Genomic DNA, 27,729 nt, shown 5'->3' on the forward strand with positions numbered 1-27,729 from the left:
TACTGAGGCTATATTGTAAAAGGTGATTAAACACTGATCTGAAGCTGTACTGCCCTCCAGTGGAAGCGAAAAACATTATCATATGATTGTTGCAAAGGTTAGAAAATCAGACAGTTTGACGTACTTAAAACACTGCGAAGACCCTAATGTAATGTTGACTAAGTATTGTTCAGTACACATTACTGACTGTCCTGAAAATGTTTTATAATGTTGGTTAAAACACACTCAAGTTTATAAGTTATTAAAAGCGCAACAAACCTTTTTAAACCAAATAATAAAACTGGACAAAATAAATATTTTTTGAAGCTTAGTCCCCATGTGACCTAGCTCCAAAAACTGTGCCAGTGGACCTTGTGTTTCCAGCGAGATAACAGAGATAATTTCTTTATCAGATCGACACACTCACCAGTTAGGGCCAGAAAAATGCGGCGACTCCCTCAGCGTGGAACAGCAGAGATCAATTTGGTTGACTCCTCTTTGTGTGACTTCTACAACATTCAGACAAGAGAATGTCTCAGCCGTACTGATAGGGAATCACTTTACTACAACAACGGGCTGCTAACGAAAAGAGAAATGAGAAAAGCGAAATGCTTTGAGTCTTTCACTTCCTTTCTTTTTCTCACAGATGTCATCATCACTTGATCTTGTGGATACATTTAGAACAACATTTTTTACCCTTTTCCTGAGCAATTTACATTTGAGTCCTGACAATATTTCACAATGATTTTGGTGTCAAAGTGTTGTTCTTTGTGCAGTGTACTATAAGACTATGTTCCAGATATTAGGACAATAATTCATTTTAAGAAAGACACAAAGACAATTCTGGATGGTAACATTGAGTTCTTAAATATGTTCAAACATATACACTGATCACCCATAACATTAAAACCGCCTGCTTAATATTCCTGAGGTGACCCTTGTGCCGTCAGAAAGCTCTGAATGACCTGTGAATGTGTCCAGTGGTACCACACACAGAGACGTTAGCAGCAGATCTATTAAGTCCTGAAAGCTGCAAGGTGGGGTGATCAGACGAAGATCTGGAGAATCTGAAGGCAGAGTCAACACCTTGAACTCTTCATCCCGTTCTGCAACACATTCCTGAACAATTTTTGTCAAATGGTCGAACACGGGGAAGCAATTGCCATGATGATGTATGATATCTACGGTTATCTGTCAATGCAGAATCCACACGAATGCAGGACCCAAGGTTTAGCAGCAGAACGTTGTCCATAGGATCAAATTGCCTCTGCCTTCTTCTGCAGAGCAGCCTGCTGCCATCTCCTCTCCGAATAATGAACCAAGTCATCCACAAGATTTAAAAACGGTCCTTCAGACCAGACCATCTTCATCCATTGCTCCATGGTCGAGCTGGAGAACATTCTGTAGCTTCACTGCTCCACATGGAAGAAGCTGTGATGGTCTGCATTCCGACACCTTTCTATCATAGTCAGCATTTAGGTTTTCAGCAAACTGCAACACAGTAGCTCTTGAGAGAGATCAGACCACAGACCAGCCTTCACTACTCAAATCCATCAATGGATCTTGAGCTGTGCCCAAAACCCTGCCTCCAGATCACTGATTGTTCTGATGGACTACGTTTGGTAGGTGCTCACCACTGCATACAAGATCTGCTGTTGTGGAGATGCTCTGACCCAGTCGTCTACCAAACACAGTTTAGGCTTTAGGTCCTTACGATTGTCCATTTGTTCTGCTTTTAGCCCATCAACTTCAAGAACTCACTGACTTGCTGCCTAATGCATCCACCTGTTGAGAAGTGACGCAGGAACAAGATAATCTTTATTATTTTTTACTGTACCTGTCAGTGGTTTTAATGTTGTGGCAGATCCATACATATGAGAGGGTCAGGACAAAATATTAAAGCAACACTGTTGATATTTAGTTTTAATTTATTTATTTATTGAACACAAACTTTTTTCTTTGTCACTAGAGGATACCTTCTTTAAAAAGAAAAACAAACACTCCAGTCTGTACGTGATCTTCTAATCAGCATCCTGAATATTCAGCTCACCTGACAAACTAGACTCTGCTCTCAGGTCAGATTTGAGCCCTTTTTGTCAGTCTTACAGCCCACATATGCTGACATATTTTACTGAAGAGTAGATGTAAATGACACGTCAACAACTCCAGACTCTGTGTGAATCAGAGTACAGATCTGTTTTATTCCAACATTAGCTGTATACTAACCTTCTCCAACTTCAAGGCCGATTGAGTGAGTCCTGTTTAGTGTCCTTGGTAATGCATTAATGTAGAGGAAGAGTTGTCATTGGGTATGCTAAATATGAAGCCACAGGTAGCAGACAGTCAGCTTAGCTTAGTACAACAATTATGTTTAACAATTCTGTTTACACAGATCAAGCAAAGGGTGTACAGTGTGTGTATTAGAAAAAGTCAGAGAGGCGCTGATAGGCCTATTTCCTAAACATCTGGCTGAGAACGACTCCATGTATCCTCCTGTTTCCGGTCTTTATGTTAAGCTAAACTAACCTATCACTGTCTGTAGCCTCACAGCATGAAGACACAAGTTCCAAAATGGCAAACTCCTCCCTTAAATTTTAGCACGCCTTCCCCAACAACAAGCAAAGAGTTTCTCGTGATCCAGCCCCAGTTTGATCCAGTGTTTTCCTCTGCCTTCCGATATGACGTGTTCGGGCACGGCACGGGTGTACCACTCCGACCACCCTCCGTCGTACACCGACACTCCCGGGTGACCACACTCGTGGGCCGCCAGCGTCACGTGGCAGGCAGTTACAGCAGAGCCACACAAGACGCAGATAGGTCGGCTGAGGTCCACGCCGGCCTGGCTGAAGAGTCCCTGGAGCTGCTCCTTGGGCAGAAAGTGACCTGAAGAAGACAAGAAGGAGTGGAAGGGGACGCTGATGGAGCCGGGGATGTGGCCCGGTTCTGTGTCTGTCAACCACAAAAAGAAAAGATATGTAGGATATTTTTTGTGATAACATGTTGTCTCAATTTACTTTAAAATTGTAGAAATGGACAGATCAACAGAAACATTGAGTAGAGTATAACAGTCCTGTCCCACAAAGGATCTGGGGTTTGTAGATAATTTCAGAGATGCTCATTCAACTTGGCATTTTTGTGATAGTAGTACTAACATTAGAAGTTGATTGAAAACTAAGTGTCTGATTTACCCAATGAGCATTGGTTTGGTTTCTATTTAGTGCCCACAAAAAGTCAAATATTACCTCTGATTTACTGTAACCCTTCTTTGATGTTCACCAGCTTGTAAGAAAAGTCTCCCATTGTTTACCAGCTAATCGCTAACGTTTGGGGCTGAGCAGGTGGTGTACAGAGGAAGTTTTATCTGAAAACATTTGCATGCTGTTGCTGGAAGCCACATTAACATGAGTAGTCAGAGTGAACTAAAATCAAAATAGAAAGCTGCAGACTGGGAAACCAAAAACAAGCTACAAGACACTACAATGCACTGAAAAGGTTGCTTTGTCCCTAAAAGCAGCCACGTACACATAGGCATGTTTTCTAACGGTATTGTAAATGATATGTGTGGCCAAATGAAGAATATAAAATTTAATCTGTGTCTTCTCAGTTCACTCTGACTTATCTGTCTCCAGTCTTCATTGTTTAGCAGTTTGCTTAGTTTATGGTGCGGATCCTATATCACCAGTCGAGCTGTTCTCAAAGTGTCCTAATGGTTTCTGACCACATAGATACAGCATTTTATCAAAGATCCTAGTAGCCACAATCCTCCCACACAGGGGTTTTCACCAACTGTCTGACTGAACCTCTTCTTAAGGCTTATTTCGCTTATTTTTCACTCTCCTCTTAGAATGGTTGCATCTGATTTTCCTTTATTATTATGAGGATTGGATCAAGACTGTAGTCAGCTGAAGAAAATATTTGTCAACAAAGTAAGATTTTGTGGTTAAAAAATCTACATGGTATCTTCAGATGAACCGAACTGTTATTCATCTTATTTCTGAACTATATCAATGATGATCCCAGCACAAGGACTATTAAGGAATATCACACAGACAGCTTAGCCTAATGAATTTAGATGATCCGCCAAGTTGGCTGTGATTTGCTAACTACTGTTTGCCAAGTGTACACATACAACTTTCTGGCTATCTGTTTAAACAAAACGCAACCACACCGAGAACTTCTTTGACATTTTAATTAGCTGGTTAATTATTAGAGCCAACCTTGACTAAATGTAGACGAGAAGTTAGACCTAGCAGTTTCCATTAGGTTGGATGAGTTCAAAGTAGTGAGAACAACCTGTTTTTCACAGGTTGTTTGATCCTCCCACCAAGAAAATAGTGAATAGCTCATGAAAGGCGGTCGATGTAGTGCTTCTGTCCTTTAAAATAACACTGATTGTAATTGTCTGAGCAATGACAGTTTGATTGAATGAGAGCATATAGACAAGCACTACTGCTGTCAGTCAGCCAAAGTTGAAGATAAATGCACCTAATATTATCAGCTTGAAGCTGTTTCAGCCTAGCTCCACCCAACTTCTGCCTGCATATCTGCTAAAGTATTCAAAACCAGAAATAAAACAAGAATTTTATGTTTCTCATCATGATTAAAAGTAGTGTTTGTACCTGCTTTACTGCTGGGATCGATCAGTCAGTGTGGATCAGGACAGGTCTTGTTTTCAGGGTTCTCGCCAGCACATTTCAGTTTAAAAGATTACGCTGTGATTAGGGCCGCTACGCTGCCTTTCAAGTTGTGGTATTGTGTTTTGAGCACATTTGCTTGCGGAATATTTCCATATTTATGTGAGACAACTTTTTTATTGGGGCAGTTCGCACTGTGAAAGAGAGATAACGCCATGTGCATTTGTTTTTATCGACTGGGTGCCTATCTAGGTTAATTTATGTCTCCCCACCTCAGCCGTACTTTCCTGTCGATTGACCCATTCCCGTCTAAAATTAAGAGTCGCTTCCAATCTCGGGGTTACAATTGGCATGTCTCGGTTGTTTCCGTGATGCCATGTATGGTGAATAGTTTCCTAAATCACGAGCGTTTGGAGCGTCTGCGTGACGTTCATTGGCTGACATCTGGGCCGGCCGCTCACGAGATTTAATGAAGGCTATTGCGCATGCGCATAGTGTCGGGCCGTCCCGACCTGCCATTGCGCTGTAAAAAAAATCCTGGTGAGAACCCTGGTTTAAGTGGTGTGTTTTAGGAGAACGTTTTTGACATGTTACTGTGGTAAAGTCACAGGTGCAGACATAATAAACTTAATAAAGGTTGAATTCCTTTTTGCTGCTTACGTTTGAGGGTCCTGGTATTGAGCTCGCTGGATCACTGTCACACTGTCATGGTTTACTGGGACATATGAATAGAATTAGGCCATCTTCAGTGCTATTATTAACATTCAACATTCATGCTGCTACCAAAAGCCTCCGTGTTGCAGCCCCCACAGTTTCTCCCCCACAGAACATCAGATTATGTGAATAACTTTCCCATGTGCATGCATCACACAGAGTAAGAGGTCACAGGTCACAGGATGTGTTACACCATCCCAGCTGCACCCCAGTATCAGCTGCTCAGCAGGAGTGGAGCTGGATAACGACAGACTGAGCAAAGTCAGCGAATGAAGATGACAGTGTCACTTTCAAAGGAAGATAAGAGGACGCACACATTCATCCAAGCATCACTCTGATCACTGACAAAACTGTAAACTCTGTGATCTTCTGGCCACAGGAAGGACCATGTGGACTAAAAAACAGCACTGATGAAGCAGTTTTGACCCTTTCTTCATGCTTCCTCCAAAAAAATGTTTATTTACAAAACAGTAACTTTAAAAACAGGAGGTGGAGAAGCACAAACTTTTCTGTCCAGGCAGTATATTCACTGTCATCTGTTGATTATATGCCTGAGCGCTGTTTTATATTTTTCCACATTTATCAATAGTATGTTGCACCTTAGCTTGTTTATCAATATCAAAACTCTTTTTCAGCTATTTAACTTTCTTTTCACCATCTAACAGAAATGATCTTCTCAAATGCTCAATATTGTCTTAACCCTCCTGTCGTCCTGCGGGTCAAAATTGATCCGTTTTAAAGTTTGAAAATGTGGACAAAATCTTTGAACATTTTTTGGGAGAAAAAAAAAAACGAAATTTAAAAAAAAAAGTTTCTTAAGAACATTCACAAAAAAAATCAACCTTTTGTGAATGACTTTTTTGTGAATGTTCAGAAAATATTAGAAGTTTTACTGATATATATGTAATCATTTTAGATATTTTTAGGATTATTTTGGAATTTTTACTCATTTTTTGAAAATATTTACGAGAATTTTCATTCCACATTTGGGGGATTTTTTAAAATAAAACTTTTAAGGGAAATTTTTAAGGAATTATTGGAATTTTCTTCCTGAAGGTTTTGCACATTTTCAGAAATTTGGGGAATTGTTTTGCTGAATTCTTGGATTTTTTCAGACAAGGAAACAATATTTTTTGGTGTCCGTAAATGAGGACAACAGGAGGGTTAACATATCTTCAAATGTAAAGTGTCTAAACTGTTAATGTAAGAAAATGTTTGGTTAATATTGAGGTTTGATACCATTTCAGCTATAGCAAAAGATTACAGCTTTTCTCCAAAGTGATAAATGTAGTGGATAAATCCTGTAAAAGCATTAGTTTATTTTCGGAAAAACTGGATTTTGAGGCCTTCTCGTTTTCCCCTGGACTGTACCAGCACAGAAAACTTCTCTATTCAATGGCAACAGTCAGTTTGCCTGAGATCAGAGTTCAGTGCTGAGGCTGCTTGAACAGATGGAGCTAAAGCGTGTGTGCACGTACGATATTCAAATATACGGGGACATGTGTGTGAGAGTGAGAGGTGTGTTCGCTTAGATAACACACGCACTATAGGTGTTATATCGCTGCATTCTAATCTAACAGACTGCTATCTACAAAGATCCACATATCTAAGGATGGACAGTCTATAAACTGTCGAGCATTCACTGTCTGCTACTGTCCAGCTGTGTGTGAGTGTGTGAGCATATGGGTCAGGAAAATGCATGGTTATGTGGGTATGTCCTGTCTGCTCGCTCTCATCAAGTGTTTGTGTTGGTCAGTGATTCAGGCCCAGCTCACTGTGTGTGTTTGTTCAGAGCAAACTCTGCAAAAAGCCTCCGTACAAGGAAGTAGAACATTATGGTTTTTCCACTGTGGGCCTGTTCTACACCGAGCCCAAACTAGCACACAATGTCACGCTCTCCTTTGGACTAACATTTTATTTTTTTCGTGAGGTCCGATTGTTCCATTTCTGCATGTTTGCTCCTTTGTTAACATCCCATTTGTCCTTTTTGGACATTATTTTAGCACTGAAAGAAAAAAAAAAACTAAAGCATAATGGAAGTATGTAATCAAGTAGATGCATAGCTACATTACTAAAACATTATTCACTACTGATGAAACTACTGCTGTTAAAAAATACTTACGAAAAGTACAAATGAATAATATCAAGTGCTACTCAATTACTTTTTAAAAGTTGACGTTCATTGCAGACATTCAGTGCAGATCCATGGAGAAAATATCTGCATTTAACAAAGTGCATTTCTTTAATAAATGATTAAAAACATGGATCAAACTGAACAAATACGCAGATAAAGCAGCATGCTAGCATAGCTTGCACAGTTTACTTTATGAGCTTTTTGTTTAGTTTCAGCAGGAGCTCGTTTTCCAAGCTGACAGTATCTACGCTGCTTCGTAGCCAAGTTTAATTCACATCATGGTGTAATGCATACTTTAGTAAGAGTAAAATTATAGACCTTCAAAAATACTCATAAAGGCTACTTCATGCTTTGTCCCCAAACATCCACAAATTTTATCATCTGCATTATAATGTTTGGGGTTTTTTTGTGAATGTTCTTAACTTTTTTTCACGTTTCTTTTTTCTCCACCTACAAAATGTTCAAAGATTTCCCAAAAATGTTGAAAATATGGACATCAGAAGTTTGATTGTCAAAACATATATTTTTTTCCCCACATTTCCAGACTTGAAAACAGGTGAATTTTGACCCGCAGGACGACACGAGGTTAAACACACTTTGATTTTTGAAAAGTCTACTCTGTATTATTTTGGAAATAATTTTTAAGAAGAGGCTGATTCATTTGAAGCATGAATTACATCTCAAATCCTGGCACAGTCGGTGTAATTTTGAAACCATTTAATGAACATGGTGACAGAAACAGACCTTAGTGGTTCATTTGTCTCTATCACTATCGTCAGTGTCAGTGGATTTATCCTTAAGAGGCTGCAGTAAATTTCCCTGGGGACCAGACAGCCTTTATATTGTGTATTACAAATACACATATCCCTTATAACGGGAATACAGTCTCGCTAAGCTAGGCTAGCAGTAAATAAAGCAAAGACACACACAGCCCTCAGCATGGAGCCCCAGTCTGAAGACCCCAATGTAACAATGGGAGGAAACAAGAATTGGTAGTAATGACCGGAAAATCATTTCAAAGAATTGAGATAAAATGTAATTTGAATTTGTTTTGTGAGTAGAAATGTGCAAAAAAGAAAAAGTTAATTGATGTCTTCTTTAAATTAGAATTTGTGATTAGTTGAGTGTTGATGAAGCTGTCAGGATCAAAGCACTTTTTAAGGATCCAGCAACTGATAAAGTGGAGCATGCAAGACTGAAATTGATCTTAACTTTCATTTAAGTATGTCTCCAAACCAAACTGAAGACCAGATCAACCTATCATTTCTGCACCTCTGTAGCGTGGTAAAGGAGACTAACCAGAGCAGCATCAGCATCATACAGACTTCTCAACAGGCTACTCACTGTCTCTGGGTTCAGGGTCCAGTCCTCTGAACCTGCCCGTGGGCCTGGCATCCACCACCTGGAACGTCTTGGTGTCCAGGTTATCCAGGATGTCCTCGTAGTTCTTGATCCACGAGCGGTTCAGAGAGGCCTTGAACTCGGTCGGTGTCTGTCTGACATGCCGGTCGGTCAGCGGTCGACCCTCCAGCTCCCAGTTCCTGAGCCCCCCGTTGAGCAAAGAGACCGCACTGTGCCCGAACACCCGGAACATCCACCACACTCGGGGCGCCGAGAACGCGCCGAACTCGCTGCCATCGTACACCACGACGTGCGTGTCGCCGTCTATTCCCAAATTCCCCACGTAATCCGCAAAAATCTTCTCCGTTGGCAGCATGTGGTCCAGAGGGGAAGTTTTATCACAGCACTGGTCTATGTCAAAGAAAGCCGCCCCTGGTATGTGCCTCTTTTTGAACTCGCTCTTTGCGTTTCGGCGAAGTTTGGGCAAATACCAAGACGTGTCCAAAATGCGCATTTTCCCCTGTACCTGCACAGCCTGCGCAAGCCACTTAGAGGTGACCAGAGCTCTAGCTTGAAGCGCCATGTGAAGTCCTGAGAGGTAGAGAGGCTGCAGAGTTTACTGTGGTTGAACTGTATGGATCTGATCCTGTGCCAAAGGTTAACAGCGGCGCACAGAGAGAGCGCACGGTGGAGAAGCAGAGGATGCTGATAACATCCATCACGCCCCCCAGTTTCCAACAGCTGGAAGTGACCGGAGGCGGTTACAGTAATGACATCACACTGTAACTAGTCCGCAAATTGCTTGTTTAGACTCACTAATATTTAACATAAAGAACCCCACTGTACGTGCCACTTCATCATAACATGGCACATTTAATTTAAACCCCAACCGAAATATAAATTATTATTGTTATGTTAGTGTGTTTCGAACTTCTTCCATGGTGATAATCGTGCACAATTAGGACTGACTTATTATTAGCCCATAAAGTTTGGGCAACTTTATGGATTAATTCTCATCATCTTCTAATTTAGTGCACTGCTTCGACCTATATTTCTAAATAGCCTGACTTAATTTTTGTCACATAATACACGTCTTTGACTTGGTATACCACAGCTATGTAGCACTCTTCTCAGTTTTTGCAATCACTGTTGTAATGTTTTGGGTTTTCTCGAAATATTTGTGTATAAGGGGCTGAAAGTAGAAAATCCACTCTATTTTTCATAAAGCCTCTTAATTTTGTTTGAGTTATTTTATGTATTAAATTAATAAATAGTAATTATTATTCTTATTATTATTATTAGTAGTAGTAGTAGTAGTTGTTGTTGTAGGAACTTTGGTGTGTCTTCGATTGTTGTCCGGCCGAGTGCTTTCAGCCGACGCACACGCGGAGCTCACCGGTTGTTGATGAGCTCACATGTTGCTGTTCGGTAGACAGAGAACATTCCTACACATGTAGCTGGCAGATTAACGGAACAACACAGTATTTAATCGGGATGTCGGCGTCGTTGATCAGAAGAGGCCTGGAGCTGCTGAGCGACGACATTAAAGGTTAGTCTCTTAGCTTAGCTTAGCTGGCTAATGTTAGCATTAGCTCCTCCTTTAGCTCCAACCAGTGTTGTCGATTTTGAGTGTTACTAAATCGTTATGGTTAAGTACAAATATATGCACGGTTATCTGTATTCCATCGGTGATGTTGCATAAAAAAAGAAAACTGCAGAGTTAATTGTCATTTCACTTTATTTATGTCGGCAGTAATGGTTGTTGTCGTTCAGCATGTTCAAAATGAATGGTACAGCATTCTTAAATTTGCTGTTGTGGAGTTAAAACCAGCAGACTACATGGTTTAATTTTACTAAATGTTATTATGAAGCACATTATACGACACCGGTCAGTTACCCACAACATAAAATAGCATATTGCCTTGTTTTCCATCCTTCCAGATGTCAGTAAAGGGAAGAAGAAGAAGCAGCAGCAGCAGACTCCCAGTTCAGCCACAGTGATGGAGCTGGTGAGCACCAAGCGACAGGGAGTCACCAAGCAGGTCAAGAGGCTGCAGGGCCGCCTCGGTCCTGGGAAGAGCAAAGCCACTGTCAAAGACAAGAGGATCAAATCTGCAGTGGGTCAGTCAACCGGTTGCATTTCACACAGTCATTCAGTATACCAGGTGCCTGGTGTGTTCTCTACATCCACCAGAAACCTCTGAACATGTCCTGAAAGTTTGAAGACTCAATGGGCATCTGAAAGTGGCATCTCATTCAATTTCCAATTCACACAGGATTTATTGAAAATTTCTATTGGGTGAAAAATTATGAAAACGTTGGAATTTCAGCTAAAACAAACAGTCAATTGTCAGTTTCAGATGCCAAAGATCATTCCTGCAAAGTTTCAACAGATTCTGAGATGTATAAGCAGCCATCTTTGCTTCGTTGACACAAACTGACCCAGTGCTGTAGCCTGATTCCAGTTCTTCTGTTGTCTAGTACTCATAGATCAGGGGTCGGCAACCCGTGGCTCCGGAGCCGCATGCGGCTCTTTCAGCCCTCTGTTGTGGTTCCCTGTAACTTTGGAAAATAAATTGTTCTGCCTTTCAGGCGCGTTTCAATGCATTTTAATGTAGAGTTTTATTGTGAAATTACCGCTCTTATTTTGCCGTGTCACTCCACCGGATGTGTTGCTGGGGTTTTCCCCTGTGACATGAGAGCGCAAATTGATGCAGAGAAACAACACGGAGCTTCAGATTCCCAGACGTTTCATGCCTTTTTTTATTTTTCTCCTGGAGAAGCAACACCTGTAGTTTCACATCGTTTTGTACTCAAGAATGGCAAGCCTGTGTATTAAAGCTCCACTCCAAGAAAGACACGTCTTTGAGTCAAAAGTACTCATGATAGGGTAATACACGTTACTCGCAAGAACACGGCAGCAGGTCAGAGTCAGAGTGTCGTCTTGGAAAATAGGGCAGCGACTTACCGGAGAAAAGTTATTAGCTTAGGATAAATAGATTTTACAAGTTAAATAGACATTCACAAAATATTGATTTCTAGCTAACATTACGTAACATATGAGGTCCAGGAGCAAAAATGACATTAATCAAGTAAGATAAATATTAGTGGAAGGACACAATTAAAAAAAGGAATCTATCTAATTAGAGGCTTTGTAATTAATTAATCACGACTGATTAACAAAGGTATAGAGGTAAAAAAGCCATATATGCAGTGTTGTCTTCATTTTAAATGCCAAAAGGATTTTGCGGCTCCCGGTGTTTTCTTTTCTGTGGGAAACGGGTCGAAATGGCTCTTTGAGTGTTAAAGGTTGCCGACCCCTGTCATAGATGATGTAACACATGATCTGATGGTGCTTGTTTTGCTTTAAATCATCTGCTGTATCTTCTTGCTCTACATATCTCCTTCTCCTTTGGTGCTATTTGTAGAGGAGTTCAGGAAGAAGCAGGGGAAGAGCCAGCTGAATGCTAATCTCAAGTACTTCATGGGAACTGGCTTCAAAGCAACGGATTCTGATACGCTGAAGGTAAGAGAGACTAAAAACGCACCTACAGGTGCTGAAGTTCGTCATTACTTCAGTGCATTTGTAGCTGCGTTATTTGGCACTTGACTTACTAGTGCTTACATATTTCAGTTTCAAATCCATAGTACTACTATTAAACGATTAAATACAATGATTTAAAAGGGATCTGAGCACACCATAAAAGAAAGACGGTGACTGACAGTGGTCACTCTTCTACACCGGGGTTCTGGGATATCTCAGCCTACCACTGACATGGCAGGTTTTATTACAAATAGTCCAGAGGTTCCAGTGAAGAGAAGTTTATTGCTTAAGGAAATACCTGCAGATTGTGTTGGAAGCTGCCTTTGTGTGTGGGGGTTCTTTTGTTTGTGTGATTTCTGAAAGTTAGAGACATTAACATAAGAATCAGTGGAAGCAACCAAACGTTAAATTGCCTAAACAGTTTCACCTCCACGCATAGCATCGACACAAGGTGGGAGTTTTGTGTCTCATCATTCATGTGCCATTCTTCGTATTTCTAATAATTTATCATTTGGATTTGCTGGAGTCGTACTTTATAGAGAAAACAAATCTGTGAACAAAAGCAGAATCTTAGACGTTCTTCTGGGTTCCTCATTATTTATGTCTTGTGGACAACCAGCATAGATTCACAGCTGATGTCACCATGAATTTTGTCAAACTGCCTCTATTGTCTGCAAATGAGTTTGTTCTAAAGTGGTGACTTGATTTCTGTCTGTCCGTCTGTTAGATTGTGAACCAACTCCCGGGACGACAGTCCAGAAATCGCCCGGACAGACCCGCCAAGAAGGCGAAGGAGACGCAGTCTTTGTTCACCGAGGAGGAGTTCCAACAGTTCCAGAAGGAATACTTTGGCAGGACTGTCGAGGAGAAGAAATAAAACACAGATATGCAAAGACACTGCAGCCACAGGCGAAGCTCCTGTTGTTGAGGTTTTAGTTTCTCAATACACACCGAACAGTCAGGATCGTTGTTTCTTGGTTTTCCTTTAATGTGCACAAAATCGTTTTACTGCAGCAGAAGAGACAGTCACAGGTCTGCGTTTTCTGAATCAAAGTGCATCTAAATATGTTCTGGAAGTTGGTTTCCCTTCATACTTACTGCAGACACGTTCGGTTGCATACAGGAAATATGGAGTCTTCAGTGTTTTTCCTGCTAAGAGCTTCATTATGACCACAATGCATCTGTTGGTTAAAATTCACCACTTCATGAAGTATTTCTGCAAAACTTACTGAAGATGCTTCAAATAAGTTCATTCAGCAAAAGCCGGGCATAGTTAAACGATGCAAAACTGATGTTGTAATCATACTTATGTAGTTTTATTTTCACACGTTAAAAATGTTTTTGTCAAAAAAAGATGCAAAATTACAAGAAATTTATTGAATTTATCAAACTTCCTGTTTTCCTGACTGGTTTTTCTATTAGTTTTCCTCCAAATGTTTTAATTATCTGTACTCTATGGTTGAGCAGAAGTTCAAACATGTTTTTCATTACAACGAAAATAAAAATGGTACATAATGTTGTTCGAGTTGAAATGACAGTAAATTCACGTGCAGAAGGATTTTTAAAAATAGACTGTCAGAAAAACTGTGAACAGCCATTTGAAGTTAAAATATTTCAGTGTACATCGCTGTACGTCGTGTGTGAAACGATGCATTCAGTGTGTGCGTGCCGTCTAAGGACATCAGATTTATCTGCGGGACGTGCAGTTGGCTGCAAAAAATCTGTGTCATAGCAACAATAGCAACAAGGTAAACGCAGATGCCTGAACTGCAGTGAATGCATACCAGTTGAGCCACAGGATGTCAATCATTTTTACATCTGACCTGTTCAGATTATGGGATGAGCTTTTGAAATTTAAAGAGCCAGTGTGAGTACAGCAAAGGAGAGTGATTGTAGAGCAACGAGAAGAAGAGTTACACAATGTCACAGGTAAGATTGGAATGAAACTAAATGTTATTAGGCTGAGAGTATGTAAGTTTTAAGATATAAAACTGCTTACTAAAAGGTGGCTATGCAGATTCCTTCTGGTGGATAATCATTTCATCAGAATCACAGAAAATAAATTCTGCTTGTGGTATTCATCCAGGCAGATTTACTCTGAGATTTTCTGAAGGTGATGGAATTCAATGAGCAGTATTGAAGCGACTTTTTAAAAACAAATTTTTCAGCGTAAAACTCTCACTGTAAGCTGTTTCTGTGATTTCCCTTAAGTATTGTCAAATGTCTTCTTTGAAAGGCTTTGTGAACCACAAACATGATCTAGTGCAGCTGCAGACAGTTTTACACTATTTTCAAATCACAGCCACGAAAGCCAGTATGTTAGTGCTAGCTGCCAGCAATAGAAGCTAAAATATCGTGTAAGTGATACTGTAATTTCAGTAAACTTCTGATTTACTAATTCTCCAAATTCAGAACATTTGAAAACATCTTTAACTGTGCTTAGTAGTGTCGCTTTATTTCCATCTCACTGACTGCATAGACATCTGAGGCTATCTTAAGATATTATTCCTGCATTAAGAAGTATAATTCTGCTCATAAACCTGCAGCATAAAGCCCTCTGTAAGTATGCATTGTTTATTTCAGAGAAGATAACAGTTATGTAATTTCAGCACTATAAACACTCGTGCTTTGATAATGAATGTTTTTGACCATGTTGTTTTAACAAATGAATGAATGTATTTCTATTAATTAAAAAAAATCTCACACATATCAAGTTTGCAATGAATAAACACATAGTCGTAGCTGAGATTTCTGCTGAAAGTAAAAGTGAAAGCTGGAAACGGTGCTGAGGAGGTGCAGTCAGTTTGACATGCTTGGCAAGTCAGACCAGACTCGGTTAATGCTTCATTGGTTCTGAATTAAACCTGCAGAGGCGATGTCTGCTTTGATTAATACCACAGTTCAGTTTAGGAATTTAGATTAGCAATGTTATGTCTCGATCACATTTATGGTTTTGTCCTCACACAATAAATAAGTGATAAAAATCTAAATAGCAGTGACTTTGAAATGTTTTCTTAATGACAGAAGTTATTTAGCAGGAACAGTTAGAGCACAGGATTTGATCCAATTAGAACCATATAATGTACATGCATTTTATTATGTCTTAGATGAATGCTTAAAGTTCTAAAAACATGCATTAAAGTTCTAAACTGCAGCTATAAAATGTTGATAACTGTCCACATAAGCAGCCTCTTCCTAATCAAGTCAGCAAATGCGTCAACTTTTTTGCAATATATTCCACAATGTGCCATCAGATATTCCATCCAGCTTTTGTATTTGGATGCATTTAAGTGGTTGACCTATGTCCTTCTCTGCAGCCGAGGCCTCCCGTTCCTGTGCCAAGGACGCAGTTTTACCGTCCGGTTAAAACGGAGGACGACAAGCCGGTAAAATGTAGCCCCACTCCTCAGTCACCCTCGAAAACTCCAGAGGTTTGTGTTTAAAAACCTGCACCTTTGTCAGAGTGTGAGTCTTACACCAGAGTTCAGCATTCTACGTGGTGACTCAATGTTTTGTTTCTCATCTGAACTCAGAGTGGTTTGGGTCGCTCAGCTCCGCCACCGGTGCTACCAAAGAAGATGATTGTTAGAAAGAGAACGGGAGGAAGTGAAACTGACATAGTGGAAATAGTAAAGGTACCACTGTTCTATGTTCTTTTTACATCTTCTTCCCTTTCAAAATCTACGTATATGGCAAAAGAAGTTAAAGCTAATCAGAGATTTCACATCATATTTTACCAAAGTGCCCAGCATTGACCTCAGTTATTATTAGTACAAGTGAACTAGGGGACTTTGGGGTTTTTTTCCAAATTGGGGAAACTTAGAATTCAGTCATTTGACTACAAAAAGCTCTGGAAACTCCATTTAATGTTTGTGTAGCATTTGTCCATCAACTAGTCAGCTCACTAGTAAGTCAGATATGGACAAACTTTTAGCTACAGAAGCCACAACATGTTGGATTGCTAATATTTTTCAAGATTAATGTCCTAGGTCTAATGTCATAAGTGGTAAAATCCAAATCAAATCAAATCAAATTTATTCATAAAGCACTTTAAAACAACCAGAGTTGACCAAGGTGCTGTACAGAAGAGTAAAAACATGATCAAAAGATAAAAATAACCGTAAAAGCACTTAAATGCTTAATTACATGATGGAATGACACTTCATCTAAAGTACAGTTTCTGCACTTTAGATCAAGTGGATCAGGGAACACATTCATACCAGCTGCAAAAGCGAAAACCCCTGACTGAGTTTTGAAAGGTACCATGAACAGCAGTAAATGTGTAATAGAAATGCAAACCTAATGCTAGATCAAACATGAAGAGATCATGCAGACAGGTGAGGCATTCAAAGAATGAAAAAAGTCAGCATACCTCTGTCATCAAAATGAAACTATTTACGATGACAGATACAAACACTGCTCACACACACTTGACAACAGTCACCCGATAAACTGGATTGTCACAATTTTTTTTCAGACGGTGGTCAAACAACCATCTAAAGCTGACTGTAAGGAACAACCTCGTTTGCCGCCTGTGGAGCCGTCGAAACAGGAGCTTGAACATGACTATGTAACCCTGGTAATTATTTACAACCATTACTGGACCAAAATTACAACAGCGCAGACCAAAATTATCAACTTTTTTTCTAATTCTTTTAAACCTAAAGTGGCCCTAATACGTCATCATCATGAATTAATATCATATGATTGGCCAGTGTTTTAGTGTGTTTCAATCTACTTTCATTAATCAGGATGCCATCTCCCTCTCCATTTGTGACAATGAATACACACGTGAGTGAAAACGCCACACTGAGAAGAATTCTTTCTGATGTTGTGATGTGGTTGTTGCTGATCTACAGTTTCATTTGATTACAGCCTGGAATACTCTGGTCAAAGACCTCAAATGTAAATGGGCGAAAGATGCACAGTAAGTAGATTATTACATCTTTCTATGTGGTGGTACAGTGGTGTATTATTAACATGGTCAAACTGACCTTGCTAACATGCTGATGTTATGCAGGTTTACCATGATACTAGCCTAGCCGCGCTAGACAACCCACGGCAACGAATTTAATTCTCTGCCAGGGTCGACAACAAAAACGACAACAGTCGTTGAGCTCCATTAGCACCGACTCTGAATAATCTTTCTGTTAACATGTCTGTAATATACTTGAGCTTCACCCATTGACTGTATAAATAAGGCTTCACCGAACTCCCACATCCTCTGATTTCCGGCGCTCTAGGAACTACGTCAGCCTTTTCGTTGCGCTGATTGGTTGTATACCTACCCAACTGCTGCAGAGTGATTTGAAAGACAACCTTTTAGCCCGCCTCCCTCCCTGTCGAGAGTTCCTAGACCCTTACGTCTTCAGACCTGGGTCTAGCGCAGCTAGGCTACCATGATACTATAATATGCTAACAATTGCTAATTAGCATGGTACTACTAGCATACAGCACAGTTGTGGCTGAAGGGAATGCCATGGGTTCTCACAAAACTGTATATAAAAATGGGCAAACCCTGCATGAAGTCATTCAGAGGTTTCCTGAACAGCAGTTTTGAAGCTCAGTGTGGTGCCTCCAGACGTTAAATCTCGGTAGTGCCTGACAACCTAATCCAAAAATGAGCAAAGAGGTGGAAAGTGTGTTAACGTCTCTGGGCCAAGGACTGCACAATGACATCACCCACCTGTGTGCTAAAATTGAAGCCTTCATACAATTCAAAAGGAAGCGTTACATAAATATTAACCCGTCATATCGTTGTCATGAATGGGAAACTTAGTATTGAAAACTGAAATCTTTTTGTAGTGAGCTTAAACATGTTTATTTATGCTGTAGAATTGGGCATTTTAGCATGGGGGCCTATAGAGATTGGACTTCATTTTAAACCAGCCTCAAGTGGCCATTTGAGGAACTGCAGTTTTTGGCACTGGTCAGGAGGTTGCAGTTCAGAGTATTTCCAAACAGCTAATCCTGTTGCAGCAGCAAATTCAAAAACTAATCATAGAGGAGCTAGAGGAAAAGTCTCAGCATCACCAAATTCATTAAGATGTGTTCTGGGCATCGTGGTCATTTGCATTTGCTTTCATGGCAATCCATATATTTTAGTCTGGGCCAAGTGGTGGATCAACAGACGAACAACGCCAGGAGTCCTGTTGCCCAGTAAGTGCTTATTTGTTAGTTAACTGTGTGTTACTTGTTCTGAAATCCACATTAATGTTCAGCCTGATAGATGACGTATCTTGTGACTCGCCGATCAAAAGCACACAGAAATGACTTGACCTAAATTTGTCTCTTCTAATACATTCCAGGAAAATTATGGTTAAAGCTGAGCAGCTCTCTGACGCTATCCAGGTTTACATCAAGAAGATGTCTGAACGTGATGAAACCCTGAAACAACACATTTACGAGCTGCGCTGCGTTGCTGACAACTTAGACAAGGTTACAAGACCGCACATGAAAATAACATGTCACGCATTGTTAAATTGCACTCAGTTTTATACTTGAATTATTACTAACTGTAAATGAAAATGTAGTATGTACAGGCTGAGGCTCTTAAGTTTTAGACTCTACTAGCTATACATAACTACTACTTTACTTTAACTCATTAAAAGTACTTTTAGTTAGGATTAGTAGGAGAGTTAGTATTCATTGGTTTCTTTTTTAATGTAAGGTTTCAAAGGGGACAAAGATTGCTGGAATTACAGGAGGAGCTACAACTGTGGCAGGAGGTGTGGCAGCAGCTGCTGGTGTGATTCTGTCTCCGTTCACTCTGGGAGCCTCACTGGCACTGACTGCAGTCGGAGTCGGTGTGGCTGCAGCCGGCGGCGTCACTGGTGCATCAGCAGCCATCGCAAACAAGGTGACCAGATCGGACGCAAATTTAAAACATTAATCTTAAAGTAGGGGTTTAAAAATGCAATAAAGATTTCATGTTAACAATACCCGTTATAATGCTGTAAATAATCCAGCAACAATAATATATTTGGTCAACACTCAAACACAATAAGTGATGGTAATGCTTACTGTCAGCTGTCCCATAAAATGTAAAACAAACAACAACAAAAACAAACGTAGAAGATACAGTTGTCAGCACCCTGCTTCCCACAAGATATTTCAGTTGACATTGTATTGCACGCAGTCATTAGGCTTTGAGAATCTTTCATCAGCCTTTTTACTATTCATTAAGAGAAATGGGTCTTTATTTACTTTACTGTACTACAATTTTAAGAAAAATTTATTTGACAAAAGAGGATAAAAACACAATAACCAAAGTTAGAGATGACGATTAATTCTAAAAAATCTGCAGATATTGTGATAATATCATTGTAATAAATTATTTTAGCAGCAATAATCATGTAGATGTAGTGAAATCTGTAATTGAAATCACTGTTTGTGCATGTTAAACAGATTGTCTTGCTTTTTTAATTTTTCTCCAATGTTCTTTTTGTTTTAAAAATACTTTTACCGTTTCTCTCTTTCACTTGTATCTTTTTTAATACGCGTTCATCTGCCTAAGGTTGCAGTCTGACACATCGTGAAATCTGTCCTCTCAGGTGAACGTGACACAGGACAAAAAGAAAATTGACAAGACCTTACACGACTACGAGGAAGTCATTACAGAGATTCAGGCCTGCCTGAAGGTCATCAGTGATGGAATGGAGCAGCTGAGGCAGCATGGTTTGTCTACCCTGATTGGAACCAAGATGGATTCAGCGAGGCTTACCAAGGTGGTGGAGCTGGCTGTCAAAGGAGGGGCAAGCGCCTCGGCCTTGGAGGCAAACAGTAAAGCATCTGGACTGATAAAAGGCTTCGCCCTCGGGATGGATTCCTTCTACATCCAAGGAAAAGATGGGCCAAAGGTGAAGAAGGGCCTTGAGTCAAAGTTTGCAAAGAAAATCCGCAGTTTGGCAGAGGATCTCGAGACTGGATTGGATGAGCTCATCAAAATGAAAGACATGTTCAGAGAGCATTGTTCAGGAGTGTGATATTTTTTTCTTTGCTTGAAGATTTCTTGTCTGATTTTATGCATTTAGTTGTTACTGCAGACTTTGGTTTGACATGGGGTATTTCTACAGGTGTGGGAATTGGTGAAAGCATGTTTTTTTTGCAGCTTTAGTGCTTTTAGATTTAACAGTTTACTTTGAATGAATGTAATAATTATGAATACAGTGTGTAACTGATTGTGTTTACCTACAATATTTGAACCTCTTCGTCACATTGCATAATGCTTGTGTCAAGATACTTTCCTAATTAAAATAATGGATCTAGTAAAATGTCATATCAATTCACACTCTGTTAATCATGTCTTCATCTGCAAGTCTGAAAATAAACCACTTAAGAGCTGAATTCCACCAACAGAGGGCAGTGTAGTTCTAAACTCTGTGACCTACAGACGAGTTCATCAAGTTTAACCACCATCTGCAATGACTTTACTGGAGACTTACACACTGGCAATGCGGAAATCAGCAACCAACACAGAACCAAGACGCACAACAGTGAAGGAGAGAGGGCACACACACAAAAAGAAAAGCCATGGAAATACAACAGATTTGAACATGTAGCTCTCATTGTATATAACACCTAGATAATTAGTTAAGTTGGACCTTAATGTGGAAACGTCGGCATGTAAGACAACACAAGGCAGCCGATGAAAAAAACAATACAGACTGGGACTGAGTTACTGAGATCATGGGTATGAATAAATAAATAAATAAATAACAAGGGTTTGGTAAAGGTAAATTTGAGAGATATGCAACAGGACACATTTGACATTCAAAATATAGTACTGATTTAACATTTAAACTATGTTGCAACAAATGAGAAAATATCCTATATATTGTAATATATTTTCCAGGCTTTATTTAAGCATAAAAGACTCAAAGAGTAGTTCCCTGCCTCAATGTTTACATTCTGCATTTGACCTACATCTGACGTAGAAGTCACTTGCCATATGGATCTATTTTGTCAGCTGTATAGACGATATCCATTCAACCAATTACAAACAAGAGTCGAGCGGAGGGATCCCGCTCAGAAGGGTGTGTTTGTTTAGGTCAAACCCTTGCCCAGCTGGGCGGAGCTACCGTCTTCAGTACTTGTAAAATTATTGTCTGAATCGGAAGCTCCTCTCACCCGCGCTTGCCAGTTTCACCCACATCAAACCCACCCTTGAAGTGAAGCTGCGGAGGAATACATTCGGCAGTGCTTCGACTCTTTATATACTCCTACGCCCGTCTCCGCCTGTCTTTCGTTTCTTCAAAACACAAAGAGAATATCGTGGTTTAGAGGCAGCTCTACCGCGCTAAAATGGCAGTGTGAAGGCGTGCGGCGGCGATCTTTGCAGCGGCAACAACCCGGCAGTGCAACGGCTAAGTGCACTGGCTATTTTTGGCAAAATGGCGTAAGTATTTTTTAATGATGTTTTCACTTTTAAAGCTTCTGCCGTCCGAAATTTAAAAGGTTGACTGGGCTGGTAGGTGTTGAATAAACTTAACGTACCTGTTGAGTGGCACTAAAAAAATTGCAATTGTATCGAAAGGCTACCGGGAAAAATTAAAGGTGCGCACTGAGGTCTGGATTTCCTGGTTCGAAGTCGGTATGAGTCAGTGTCGAATTACAGTCAGCCGAAGTAGTCCCAGCCGGCTACAGTTGGTGTCGTTTCATGTTGAATCTGTAAGACGTGTTAACGGTCACCTCGACGGGAAACAACAATAAATGGCCGTAATATGAAGTGTATCGTTTTGTAAAACCGGTAGTGCGACTGCTGGTGTACATCTTAACATAATTGTAGTGTTTGTATATATTATTCACTGACAACGTGGCGTGTCCAAAATGGCGCGCACTGTCGTTTTTCAGTGATCCCCGCCTCGCACAGATGGCTCTGTTGTGAAAATGGCGGTTGCCCTCCCACTTCTCTACGGTGACTCATGCGGGAGGGCGGCGTTACCGGCCAAAGCATGACCAAATTAGGAAATGTTTTCCCCCGGTGGAGGGCGGAGTGTTTCCCATCAACGCGGCTGTGACACCTCAAAGGAGCGGATTAGCTATTATTAGCTTCCCCTCCCCCACGCGAGACACGCTAACAGTCTTAACGACGCGAGTACAGGCCAATGAGGAAGCTGCCGTTTGTATGAGGGTTGTCAGTGGAGAAATGTGTACTTGTTTCAGGAAGTACACATGCTTTAGGGAATTTTTTGACAAAGTTTCCAGTCATGTGACATTTGATTATCAAACACCTAAATATATTATGCTCCAACACCCTTAAGAATGCAAAATACAGATGTTTTATATTCAGCAATAACTACTAAGAAATATTCCTGCCAATTCCTCATTTTCTCACAATAATATGATGTGCCTTTTGTGTATCCTCCACACAGGTCTCTCTCGGCAACCACCCTCAGCTTTGCTGCTGTCGACAGCAGGACCGAACCCCTCGACTTGACCACGTCAACAGACTCACTTTTGTCTTCATACACCTTTTCACGGCTAACACTGTCCAGCAGCAGCCATGACACTCTCCCAGCTGGCCATGGAGGACGTGGAGGACCTGTACTCAGGTTGGTGTTGTGATGACGTGTCCACGAGAGCAGCTGCCAGCATTGCTGTATACAAAGCAGCCAGGTGGAGCTATTTCACACCTGTCATTAGGAATTAAAGGGTATTTTAAGCACAGTTCCACATCATTGTCAAAACAGGCATACTTTTGATTTTGGTGCATTGTTCTAGGGATCCTTTTTTTAATCTGTCTCAGCTAGAGTGTAGAATAGAGTGGATGACGGGTTGGATACTGATGGATTTGGTCTTTGTCTGCAGGGCCCTTGTTTCTGATGGCTGACCCCATGGGGCCCCTTCTGGACCAAGATGAAGAAGAAGCTCTTTCTCCCTCCTCCTCTCTAGAGGGGAAGCCAGCTTCGCCTCCCCTCTCTTTCTCCTCCCATGCATCCTCCCTGTCTCCTTATCAGACCTTGTCGTTGTCCCCACCTCCCTCTCCTCCTCCCACCCATTCCTCGTCGTTCCTGGGAGCCAAGGCCGGAACGGACTCGCTGTCCCTCTCCTGGCTCGGTGCCGGCGATCTGCTCGACGCCCGTGTTGGAGCAGACAATGGCGAGGGTGAGAGTCGCTTTACGGCTTCTATGAAATATTCAGCAACCTTATGCTTCCCAGTTGTCTTCAAAGAATCTCTAATGATTCTGAGAATGGTTAAGTTGAACTAAAGAAAACGCAAACAAATGAAGAAATGGAAATTACATTCCAAAATGTAGCAGATATTTATTATTTTGCAAGTCACAAGCTTATCCTGTGTCTTAGTAAGGTTTTCTTCCTCCCCCTGAAAATGTTTCCGTCTCCTTTGCCATGTCTTAAACTTGAGTGGTAACTTTGGAATGTAAATTGCTTTCAGACTTGCAGTAAATATTTTATGAGGTTTTGTGTTGGGAAACCGTTTGAGGTCACATTGCAGGCAGAATGACCTAGACGTTAAAACATGTCTGTACTTACTGCTTTAGTGAGTTAATGAATTTTGTACATAAGATTTCAGACTTGTGTCGTTTTCTTGGCAATGAGCATACTTGTGTGTAACATCAAAATTAAAGCCATGAGTGAGTAATTGGTAGGTGTGTTGGGCAATGTGGAACTCTCATTGGTTTGCAACTTGTAGGTGTGGTTCTGACTGTACTAGCTGAGACTGGCTCAGACCGGTTTTGTCACGGTAATGTGTGTACTTTGTGGTTACTGGCATCAGTTTAAGGACATTTTAATGCATCACAGAATCATTAAAAGGGGAGGGAGAGGGTAAAACCAGTCTGAAACTGAGGTCATCTGTTGTGTAAATAAGATCATTATGATGGAGAGTGTCAGTGAAATAAAATCTGCGTTTGTGTTCATTGCAAATAGAACTGCCATACCGTCAATTCAGAATGCCTGAAATGCTTCCGGTACATCTGTGTCTGTTTTAACTGTTAGCAATCCTCTCTGTCAGCAGATGATGCTTTCATGGGCATGGACTGGATGTCAGAGAAAATAGACCTGAGTGAATTCGACCTGGATTCGCTCATTGGCTCCTGCTCCTCCGATGAATCTCCCAGCTCTCCCGAGGATCTCCTGGCCTCACTTGACTCCCACATGAATCTGGATCTCGACTCCTTGGAGGCGACCATCCCCGACCCACAAAGCAGCCTAGAGCTGGGCCTTTCACTGCCTCTAGATCCCCCTCTCCCTGAGGCACCTGAGGCCAAGAAGACAGAGGTGGCTCCTGCTCAGGAGGTTGTAGTGAAGTCTGAGCCTCCCTCCCCATGCCCCTCCTCTCCAGCCGACACACTGGAGCTTGGGAGTGAAGTGGATGTCCTGGATGCAGAGAAAGCTGTGACATCCCTCACTGCCACCATCATCCCAGATCCCAGTGGTATCATTCAAACACCCAGCCCCATTGTACTCTCCATTCCTTCCTGTCATTATCTGGTGCTGCTCGCCAAAAAAGAGGAATCATCCCCCGTTTCGCTCCCCGATCAGACCATCAATACCTCTCCATCAAGCGACAGCGACAGTGACTCTGGCATCGAGTCAGTTGCCAGCTCACCGGGTCGCCTCGTCTCTCCTCCTCGCACCCCTTCCCCCACAGCTGGTTCCTCCAGGACCAAACCCTACTCCAAACCGGAGCCCACTGCTGCTTCCTCCCCCAAAGCATCCCGGGTCAAATCGGTGTCCGGCGCTCCCAAAGTGGTGGAGAAGAAACTGAAGAAGATGGAACAGAACAAGACGGCAGCTACTCGCTACAGGCAGAAGAAGAGGGTGGAGCAGGAGCTGCTGCTCACAGAGTGTGAAGAGTTGGAGAAGAGGAACTGTGAGCTGTCGGAGAAAGCAGAGTCCATCAGCAGAGAGATCCAGTACCTCAAGGACCTGATGGAGGAAGTCCGTAAGCACCGTCGTGGAAAGACCAGCTCAGTGGCTTAGACAACAGAAAGGTCAAGTGGCACAATCTCTCATCAAAGAGCGGAAATGGAGGTTGAGTTTCTGATCCAATACTCACATGTCCCAACAAAGAAATCCATTGTAGCATTAGGAGTGTAAATTGTAAGAGATCGGCGTGTGAGAGTGGATGAAAGAAACTTGCCACTGGACAGTAATGAAGGATGAATGGCTGGATGAAAAACGGAAAGCTCATGGAAGTTGATGAGATTAGTAGTGCAGAGCAGGGGGCTGGGAGGTAGTCAGGGGAAGCATCTGTACATGCTGGTCTCTCAGTCCCCTGTTAGATCCCTTTGTGTACTCCCCGTCTAAGACACTTGTACGAACAGGCAGAGTGTTTGTAGATTAGGCATGCAAAACGTGAGTCACCACGGTAGTGTTTTAGAGTTGTGACCCATTAACAAGATAATCCCTCGCTCTCCTGGTATCAATTCAGAGCCCCACCCTAGATCAGCTTTGGTGAAATTAGTGTCAGTAAAGTGAGGCACCACCAACACGATGCCACTCCTGTTTTAACCTACTGTCACCCCATTTGACCTTCCTCTTTTCAGCTTCAAGTCCAGAAAGGGGCCTCAGCCTATTTATGAATTCTTGACGTTACACTGTCAACGTGTTTTTTTTGTGTACATAGTTTAATCCTTCTTTGCTTTCCAGTTGTGGCTTTTGTTATTTAACGCTGGATAAAACGTAATCACATCTTGAGTAGCACAGTCTCTTAGCACAGGTGTTTGGCTTGTACAATGCTTTTCTTTTCTTTTTTTCTAATAAACATCTATCAGTACTCCAGTGATGTGTGATGTCCTTTATTCAGCGAGAGTCGAGTCTGTTGAAATAGAACAGCGAGATATAATTTAATTTGTCCTCTGAATGTGTCGTCTTCATTTACGAGCACTAAAAAATATTGTCTGAAAAAATCCAAAAATTCAGCAAAACATTCCTCAAATTTCTGAAAATTTGCAAAACCTTCAGGAAAAATTCCAATAATTCCTTAAAAGTTTAATTATAACAAATTTGGCAAGAAAGTTCTTTTCAAAAAAAATGAGTAAACATCTTTCAAAAAAAATCCTAAAAATATCTGGAGTGATTACATATGTATGTGTAAACTTATTTAATTACATTCATAAAAAAATCAACCAGAATCCAGCGAAATTCACTGGATTTTGAAAGATTTTTTGTGAATGTTCCTAAACATTTTTTTTCCACCAGAAAATGTGGATACCTGAAGTTTCACTGAAAACATTTTTCCACATTTTCAAACTAAAACGGGTCAATTTTGACTCACAGTATTACAATTAGTATAGAAAATACATTAACTTGATATGTCTACACACGTACATTTATGTTCTAGGGAAGTCTGGCGATACTGATGTATGCACAGTTTTTCTTTCCCAAATGTAGAGAACATCAAAACTTTTCTATGGCGGAGTAACATAACGGACAGAAAATGCAGTGTGAGTGTAAATATGTGTGTATATGAAACCTTGAAAATGAAGTCAGTGACACGATAAGTCTCGTCCCGCAGAGTTGCAGTGCACTATTTGCATTTTCAACACGTGAATCATGATCCTCCATCTACTCTTGCCTGAGTTGGAATGATTAAACATTGGTGAAATAAGAGTGTGACTGCTGTAATTTAGAACAACCTGAGCGCTGCATCATTGAGTTGAATCAGCTGGTCTGTTCAAGTAGAAGGAGCAGCCGCCAGTGTAAACACATCGTGTATCTTTGCGTTTCCAAAATATCAGTCCAAAGCAGAGATAAAAAGACTAAATCGGTGAAGGAATTTTCAGCATAGACAAAGTGGTGAACTCCCAGCTGCAAAAAGCTGAGGTCGGGTCACATTTCGCCGCCTGAAGCTAAAGTAAAGTCTTTCAGGAAATGAGAGACGAGGAGGAAAGAGAGAAACAGCTGGGCTACTGTCCTTGTAATTCTGAAACCAGACTACGCTCTCTAGTCTATCAGGGTGGCTTTCACAGGTGGGTGTAACAGTGACGGGGTGAGGCACAGATGTCTCCATTTAGTTTCATCTAAAGCTGGAGTGCCACAAATGTGTGTGGTGAGTTGCAGGCCAAAATATTTCACTGGGGACACAAAAACCGAATACAGAAAAGCATAAAATTGACCCGTTTTAGTTTGAAAATGTGGGGGAAAAATATATATTTTCACAGTGAAACTTCCTATGTTCATATTTTCAACATTTTTGGGAAATCTTTAAACATTTTTTGGTGGAAAAACAGAAATGTTTTAAATGTTTCTAGGGAACATTCACAAAAAAATCAACCAAAATCCAGCGAATGTCGCTGGATTTTGGTTGATTTTTTTGTGTGAATGTTCTTAAAGAAAATAGAAGTTGTACTGATAGATATGTAATCACTTTAGAAGAATTAGCAAGCAATAGGAAATAAAATATCAACATTAAATAA

At 40.9% G+C, this 27,729-nt stretch overlaps 5 protein-coding genes across 7 annotated transcripts in view; 3 read left to right on the plus strand and 2 right to left on the minus strand.

Moving 5' to 3' along the window:
• The window catches only part of LOC110965893 (interleukin-2 receptor subunit beta-like), a 28,969-nt gene extending 28,236 nt beyond the window's left edge, over window positions 1-733 (minus strand). The window contains exon 1 of the mRNA XM_022215088.2: window positions 407-733. The gene's annotated coding sequence lies outside the window, so the exon portion shown is untranslated. The remainder of the gene's footprint in view (window positions 1-406) is intronic.
• A 1,156-nt stretch (window positions 734-1,889) lies between these two features.
• Window positions 1,890-9,579, minus strand: LOC110965891 (3-mercaptopyruvate sulfurtransferase). Of its 2 annotated transcripts, XM_022215085.2 has the most exons (3): window positions 8,806-9,579; window positions 5,274-5,328; window positions 1,890-2,928 (listed from the first exon to the last, which is right to left on the minus strand). In XM_022215085.2, the coding sequence occupies exons 1-3, from the start codon at window positions 9,383-9,385 to the stop codon at window positions 2,574-2,576; spliced, it is 990 nt and encodes a 329-aa protein (XP_022070777.2). In that variant the 5' UTR covers window positions 9,386-9,579; the 3' UTR covers window positions 1,890-2,573. The 2 variants fall into 2 exon arrangements, with proteins under 2 accessions (XP_022070777.2, XP_022070778.1); XM_022215086.2 differs by lacking the exon at window positions 5,274-5,328 and having other exon boundaries at window positions 8,806-9,565.
• Window positions 9,580-10,146: 567 nt separating this feature from the next.
• Window positions 10,147-13,865, plus strand: rps19bp1 (ribosomal protein S19 binding protein 1). The gene is made up of 4 exons (XM_022215082.2): window positions 10,147-10,351; window positions 10,744-10,923; window positions 12,231-12,328; window positions 13,074-13,865. Exons 1-4 carry the CDS (start codon window positions 10,297-10,299, stop codon window positions 13,221-13,223), a joined length of 483 nt encoding a protein of 160 aa, XP_022070774.2. The 5' UTR covers window positions 10,147-10,296; the 3' UTR covers window positions 13,224-13,865.
• Window positions 13,866-15,385: 1,520 nt separating this feature from the next.
• On the plus strand, window positions 15,386-20,703 carry LOC110965892 (apolipoprotein L3-like). The gene is made up of 9 exons (XM_022215087.2): window positions 15,386-15,777; window positions 15,880-15,981; window positions 16,824-16,925; window positions 17,098-17,137; window positions 17,222-17,273; window positions 18,452-18,505; window positions 18,655-18,784; window positions 19,017-19,205; window positions 19,900-20,703. Exons 2-9 carry the CDS (start codon window positions 15,925-15,927, stop codon window positions 20,329-20,331), a joined length of 1,056 nt encoding a protein of 351 aa, XP_022070779.2. The 5' UTR covers window positions 15,386-15,777; window positions 15,880-15,924; the 3' UTR covers window positions 20,332-20,703.
• Window positions 20,704-21,574: 871 nt separating this feature from the next.
• On the plus strand, window positions 21,575-26,092 carry atf4a (activating transcription factor 4a). Of its 2 annotated transcripts, none has more exons than XM_022187234.2 (4): window positions 21,575-21,743; window positions 22,720-22,899; window positions 23,156-23,452; window positions 24,321-26,092. In XM_022187234.2, exons 2-4 carry the CDS (start codon window positions 22,851-22,853, stop codon window positions 25,289-25,291), a joined length of 1,317 nt encoding a protein of 438 aa, XP_022042926.1. In that variant the 5' UTR covers window positions 21,575-21,743; window positions 22,720-22,850; the 3' UTR covers window positions 25,292-26,092. The 2 variants fall into 2 exon arrangements, with proteins under 2 accessions (XP_022042926.1, XP_022042927.1); XM_022187235.2 differs by having other exon boundaries at window positions 24,324-26,092.
• The last annotated feature ends 1,637 nt before the right edge of the window (window positions 26,093-27,729 follow it).

The sequence above is a fragment of the Acanthochromis polyacanthus genome, chromosome 3, assembly GCF_021347895.1.
Source record: "Acanthochromis polyacanthus isolate Apoly-LR-REF ecotype Palm Island chromosome 3, KAUST_Apoly_ChrSc, whole genome shotgun sequence".
NCBI classification, from domain to species: domain Eukaryota; kingdom Metazoa; phylum Chordata; class Actinopteri; family Pomacentridae; genus Acanthochromis; species Acanthochromis polyacanthus.

Excerpts from the sequence above, each read along its gene's own strand:
- rps19bp1 (XM_022215082.2), top strand. The coding sequence starts at position 10,297 with ATGTCGGCGTCGTTGATCAGAAGAGGCCTGGAGCTGCTGAGCGACGAC. Across the intron at positions 10,924-12,230 it reads GAGGATCAAATCTGCAGTGG|AGGAGTTCAGGAAGAAGCAG; the intron begins GTCAGTCAACCG and ends TGCTATTTGTAG. Across the intron at positions 12,329-13,073 it reads CGGATTCTGATACGCTGAAG|ATTGTGAACCAACTCCCGGG; the intron begins GTAAGAGAGACT and ends TCCGTCTGTTAG.
- LOC110965892 (XM_022215087.2), top strand. The coding sequence starts at position 15,925 with ATGATTGTTAGAAAGAGAACGGGAGGAAGTGAAACTGACATAGTGGAA. Across the intron at positions 16,926-17,097 it reads AACATGACTATGTAACCCTG|GATGCCATCTCCCTCTCCAT; the intron begins GTAATTATTTAC and ends TTCATTAATCAG. Across the intron at positions 17,274-18,451 it reads AAATGGGCGAAAGATGCACA|TCTGGGCCAAGTGGTGGATC; the intron begins GTAAGTAGATTA and ends CATATATTTTAG.
- LOC110965891 (XM_022215085.2), bottom strand. The coding sequence starts at position 9,385 with ATGGCGCTTCAAGCTAGAGCTCTGGTCACCTCTAAGTGGCTTGCGCAG. Across the intron at positions 5,329-8,805 it reads GGACCCTGAACCCAGAGACA|TAAACCATGACAGTGTGACA; the intron begins GTGAGTAGCCTG and ends CATATGTCCCAG. Across the intron at positions 2,929-5,273 it reads CAATACCAGGACCCTCAAAC|ACACAGAACCGGGCCACATC; the intron begins GTAAGCAGCAAA and ends TGTGGTTGACAG.
- atf4a (XM_022187234.2), top strand. The coding sequence starts at position 22,851 with ATGACACTCTCCCAGCTGGCCATGGAGGACGTGGAGGACCTGTACTCA. Across the intron at positions 22,900-23,155 it reads CGTGGAGGACCTGTACTCAG|GGCCCTTGTTTCTGATGGCT; the intron begins GTTGGTGTTGTG and ends CTTTGTCTGCAG. Across the intron at positions 23,453-24,320 it reads TGGAGCAGACAATGGCGAGG|CAGATGATGCTTTCATGGGC; the intron begins GTGAGAGTCGCT and ends CCTCTCTGTCAG.